At 37.3% G+C, this 6,072-nt stretch overlaps 1 protein-coding gene across 1 annotated transcript in view; it reads right to left on the minus strand.

The window, feature by feature from the left end:
- The window catches only part of LOC101637162 (chromosome unknown open reading frame, human C20orf194), a 97,809-nt gene that overhangs the window by 61,483 nt on the left and 30,254 nt on the right, over positions 1-6,072 (minus strand). Inside the window, exons 9-10 of the mRNA XM_012728271.1 lie at positions 4,722-4,777; positions 2,500-2,635 (exon numbers count right to left, since the gene is read on the minus strand). Of these exons, the coding sequence (XP_012583725.1) occupies positions 2,500-2,635; positions 4,722-4,777 (192 nt within the window). The remainder of the gene's footprint in view (positions 1-2,499; positions 2,636-4,721; positions 4,778-6,072) is intronic.

Below are 6,072 nucleotides of genomic sequence, written 5' to 3' on the forward strand. Positions count from 1 at the left end.
AAAAGGCACAAAATGATGTAAAAATAAACTATTATATTAAAATAAAAAATTTTTTAATGCCTGAAGAGCTTTTTTAACGTTTATTTCTTCTCTGCTTTTCCCCACCCATTCCTTTTGGATGGTAACTTTGCTAGCTCTTTCAGTGTTTTAAATATATCACTCCATTCTCTTGTACGCAGGACTTTTAATGAGAAGCCTACTGTAATTTTTATTTTTGCTCTTTTATAGGTATGTTTTCCCTCTGGCTTCTTTCAAGATTTTTCTGTCTTTGATCTTCTTAATGTGATCTTCTTGAATACAATAAGCCCAAGTGTAGCTATTTCAGAAGTTATTTTGTTTTGTAGTCTCTGAGTTTTCTGGATCTGTGGTTTGCCATTGATTTCTAAAAAATTCTTGCCCATTATTACTTTAGATATTTCTTGTGTTCCTTATTTTCTTTCTTCTCCTAACAGTCACATTACAGACATGTTACGCTCTTTGAATCTGAGTTCTTGGATATTCCCCCCCTTCTTTGCTTTTGATTTCTTTCCATCTCTATGCTTACATTATCTATCTGTTCTTACATGTTGTCTATCCATTAGAGTCTTTAACATATTTATTTTAAAGTCTTTAATCACAATTATTTTAAGTTCCCTGTCTGGAACATCTGAAATATGAGTCATATCTGAGAATCTGATGGTTGTAGTGTCTTTTCAAACTGTTTTTTCTTGCCCTTTAGCATGCCTTTTTTATTGACAGTCAGACATGATATATCAGGTTTTATGTTAACCTGTCTGGGAATTGGGTGTTTAATGTTTCTCAACATGTAGATGCCAGGGGGCTTCAAATTTCTCTAGTGACATTGCATTTGTCTTCTTGTTGTATTTACATTTTCATAAGAATTTCTCTTTAGATAGTCTGTCCTAAGCTCTTTCAGCAGTAATCCCTTATTATTATATTGAAGACCTGTTGGTGTAGTATTAAGGTAATGGAGTAGAAGAATTCTATGATTTTATTATTAAATCTTAGTCTGTTAAGTGCCTAGAGATAGCAGGTTTTCCTTGGGGCTCTTTACATCTGAGCTTACTGACTTTGCCAGGCTGTAAGCTTCTTTAGTATCTACTCTGGAATAAACAGGCAAAAAAGACACTTGAGAAGACCAAGTGTCATCTTGTTCTTTGGCTCCTAAGGCAGGCCTTAGGCTAGCCTGCCTTCTCTTTCCAGGCTTAAGTTTGTTAAATATCTAATGTCCAGGGTTTTTAGTTGTACTTAGTATCTCAGAAGCAGCAATTAGCGGTTCTCCTTCAGCTTTGACTCACTCTCTTTATTTAATCAACAAGTAAAATGATACCAAGAAGCCTATACCATTAGGAATTCTTTGTGAATTCCTAGAGGAGGGTGACTTGGGGGAAGGGTGGGAAGAGTATCTTTAAAATGATGCAGGTGTATCTTTAAAATGCCTGAGCCTCCGTTTTCTGGCAGGAAGATCCTAATAGCACATCTACTTAAATAGTCCTACATCTTAAGAGTCACCTGGACCCAGATTTGGCGTCTCAGTCCAGACAGATCTGAGTCTCAGGTTCTTTAAATCTGAACTGAAAAATAATAGCACCTAACTCTCCAACTTTCCTGACTTTCAGGGACATTTTGCAAGTACTTAAAAATTATTTTTACAATCATTAAGACTCTCACATTCCTATTTAACATTCCCTTTAAAAGAATGTAGCAGACACAATTGAGATGGGGAAAAAAAATGTACAAAATGATGTAAATATAAACTTTTGTAAAAAAAAAAAAAGAATGTAGCAGACAATATGTTAAGTGCAAAAATGTTCTCCCTGGTATTCTTGATAAAAGAACAGGGATTATACCCTGAAACATAATACTCAAAAACATAATACTCAAAACAAATTGCTTTGAATGACTGGTTATTGAGTTAATTTAAGATTCTTCATCTATGGATGATCCTACTCTGACAATTTCAGAGTTTATGAAAGTTTTTTTTTTTTTTTTACCTTTCCTTCAAATATTTAAGAAAGTAGACATGAAGTGTTCAAATCACATCTGGTACTTGTACAGACATAGCTCATTTTATTGTGACTCACTTCAGAAAGCCTCACAGGTAACTGATCTTTTTTACCATGATTTTCTACCAGCAAAAAGATTATAACTCACTGAAGGTTTAAATGAGCTAGCATTTTTTAAGACAAAGTGTTTTTTAATTAAGATTTATGTATTTTTAAAGGGTGCTATTGCACCCTCTAACAGGTTAGAGTATATAGTACATATAACTTTTTTATGCACTGAGAAACTGGAAAATGCATGTGACTTGTTTTATCACAGTATTTGCTGTATGGTTCCAAGCCTGTAATACATGCATTTTCCAATTATATCTTTTCACCCCCAAATAACTTCATGTTCAAGGTTAAATCAACATACTAATTGTAAAAGTTCTTTCTCCCAGTTTCCCTCCTATTTAAACATAAAACAAACTAAGCACTTGGCAGTCAAGCCACTCACCATGTGCTTGGCAAAGCTCCCACTAGGACCAGTGTTGCGTACCAGGTGCCCTTCAGAGGGGAAGTTAAAGTTGCCAGCATTCAGGTTTTCCCGTGTGGAATGGTTACCAAAGAGAACGAATGGCTGCCTACTAGGGCTAGAGCAGCAAATCAAAGACATGTGATTAGGAAAGAGATTTCTGGTCAGAGAAAACTTCCCAGTGAGCAAGTGCTCAGTTTTTTTTTTTTTTTTTTTAAAGCAGCTTCTTGCAGTCTGAGCAGAGCAGCCAGCACAATCTAATTCTCCTTGCTGGGTGGGAAGGGAGACCTGATGCTTTTGACTTCTTCTACTGACCCACAGAAATCATTTAGGGACAAAACTAAGGCTAAACCAGGCTTATGTTTTCAGCTTGTCCTACTTCTTGAAAAGAAGTGTCTGTAAACTTGCTATCCCTGATGCACAGATGAAGCTAAAGCCCAGTTTTATAAAATAGCATTTTAATAAATATATATTTTAAGGAATGCCAGCAGTTGTGACACCCTTACTACACACAGACAACAGAGCTGTTAGGCATTAACGGGCGGCTGTCAGGAGGAAAAGTGCAAAAATATTCTCAACCTACATCTACTCCTTTCCCTTCTTCCCTCTTTTCTTTCTTGGCTGAATTTATCTCTTTAATCCTGCTTTTTCACTTCCTGCTCACTTCTCAGTCTACTTCAACTGACCTCCTCCGTCATGTAGCATATAGCAAATCCAATGGACAGTCTTCAGTTGCCCTTCCATGATTGCTCAAAAGGATACCCTCCCCCTTGTAAGAAGGGTTGTTCATCAGTCTCCTTTGTTAGTCATCTTCTCCTTTACCTGGCCTCTGAATATTCCAGGCTGTTTTGTTTTGCTGTATTTTACATCTCCTTTCATGTAAAGTCACCATAGCACTCTGACCATCAAAGCACTCAAAATCCTCCCTCCATCATAGGCCACTGTGCTTCCCCACCCCCTCCAACGCACACACTTCCCCTGGCCTCCCCCGCTCCCCTGAAAGATACAGCTCTATGGTCAGCTTTAATATTCCTAGGATTTACCTTAAGTTGTCTGCTCTGTCCTTTCTTCTCCGATCTAATGATCTTGCCCCCTAAAATTGTTCCCCTCCCAGTGGTACAGTAAATAAATGACATAATTACTCATTCAGGGACTGAATCAGAGGCCTTCCTAACTTCTCCTGCTCCCTCATCCTCTAAATCTAGTCTTCCAAATTTCATTCTTATTTGTCCATTTCCCTCCATTCATAAGGACAAAGCCTAGTGCACACCACTATCACTATTTTCTGGACACCTGCAATGTTTCTCTCCCTATTACTGATTTTCATGTTTCTGATTTTAATTCAAGGTTAAGTGACACTTTGGACAGAAAAAATATGATTCTAGAGTCCCCAACTGGCTTGTCTCCCTTCTGGATGGTATGGGAACTAATGAGGAAAGACTACTTTCATCTAATCTATCAGAGGAACTAACTCTCAGAAGGACTTCCAAATTACAACGACAAGAGGGCTACTGAAGGAAACGCTTGAAGAAAATAATGCAGGGGTCCTCAGTACTCCCTTTACTTTTCAGGGGCTAGACCTTTATGCCCAACCCCTTTATACCCCCACAAGCTGTTACACCCTGTCCAACCCCTGGACACTGTTTCCTTTCCTTTCACTGGGCTAGGGAGAGTAACAAATTTTTCTTTAGATTTCATCAGCCTATTTTTGGGGGCTGCTATGCTTAAAAGCTAATTTACTATGAGTTTTAAAACTATTTTAGAAGTAGGGGCCTCCCTGGTGATGCAAAGGGCTATCTGCAGCCACTGAAGCACACAGTTCAATCCTCAGCCAGGGAGCTGACCCACATGGCGCATCAGACCTCTCTTGTCTTGCCTGCTGCTCCCCTAAGCAGTGTATTTAGTCAATCTGCCTTTTCTGTCCCCCACTCTGTCTCTGGTGAATCCTTTCAACCCCACACCTTTCACTTGTACTCAGTTTTTGTATGCATAAATGAGTAAATCTTTAAAAAAAATATTTCAGAAATAAAAAAGCAGTGAATCAGACTATTTTATAGAATATGGATTTCTTACTCTTGAGATGACTACAGTCAGCCCGTATTTTCCTAATTCTGGCTTCTGGACTTAGATGCTTCCCTATATCCACTCCCCTGTCAACTCCATTTTCTCTATTACCATTCACTTTTCTTCCCCAAGAACCTTACCTGTTTTCAGTTATATGGCTGGAAATCATTCCATGACTGAAGTAACTTCTGAATGGCTAAAAAGGAAGCCAACATTGTATACATTAAAATCACTTCTAAAACCATCATAAAATCTTAGGGGTGTGTGTGTGTGTGGCGGGGGGAGGATGGAAGGAATGAGAGGGGAGAGAAGAGAAGTATTTTGTGGATTATTATAAGAGCATGGAAGAACACTAATATCCAGCAACATGAATTTTGGGGGACAAGCAGCAAAGACAAAAGGTTGCAACAAAAAAAAAAAAAATAGAAAAATAAAGGTAAAGAAAAGAAAATTTGCCAAATTTTATAAATTTTAACTACTGAAAGGAAAACACACTAACCACTACCTATGGTCCAAGCTACTAACCATGTGAAACTTCTTCTATTAAATTTTTTTCCCTATATTTCCAATAAGTGAATATTAATTCTACTATACTAAGTTAAGGTCAGCACTGAGGAAGAACTCAAGGTACTTAGAAGTATACTGGTATTTTCCCAGGAATCCACAGAAATACTTGGCCTTGGCTTGTATAGGGCTAGGCGAAATATTAACCAAAAATTTATATACAAGGAAAAATTCAAAAGGGCTCACAATTTCCAAAGACAAATTTAAAGTCCTTAAATAACATCTTCTATATTTTTTTCTTATAAGTAATATACATTGTAGAACACAATAAAACCAACCTGTAATCACTAATAATGATTAATATTGATGCATTTTCTTCAAATCTTTTTACAATGGTACATACATAGAATATATAAATAACTGTTCCAAAGTTTATTAAATAGTCCTCTATTTTTGGAAATTTATATTGCATCAAAGGTTCATGCTGTGAATAATATTGAATTGAACAACTTCATAAAGTTCTATCTGCAATTCTGATTTTTCCTTAAGGTAGGCCTGAAAGTGAAATTATTAGATGCAAAGGCAGAACTATATTGCCAAATTACATTTCAAGGATGTTTTATCAACACACAACTGTGCCTATCACATGGTATCATTATAAACACTATATTAAGGCCCTCATTGGTGATGCAATGGGTTAGGACACAGCATTGCAAACTAACCGCAGCCACCTCAGTGCGAGTTTGATCCCCAGCCCTGGAGGTGATACACATGGTCCAGCAGACCTCTCCCAACTTGCCCTCTGCTCCCCTCAGCAGTGTACTTCGTTGATCTGCTCCCAACTCTGTCTCTGGTGAATCCTCTCCCCGCCCCTGCACCTCTTGCCTGTACCCCAGTTCTGTATGTCTAAATAAATAAATCTAAAAAAAAAAAAAAAAACAATAAATCAGTATAATACAGTGGTAGGTTACAAAATAAATATACAAA

This window comes from Condylura cristata, unplaced genomic scaffold (genome assembly GCF_000260355.1).
Source record: "Condylura cristata isolate star-nosed mole 26May11 unplaced genomic scaffold, ConCri1.0 scaffold00022, whole genome shotgun sequence".
Lineage (NCBI taxonomy): Eukaryota > Metazoa > Chordata > Mammalia > Eulipotyphla > Talpidae > Condylura > Condylura cristata.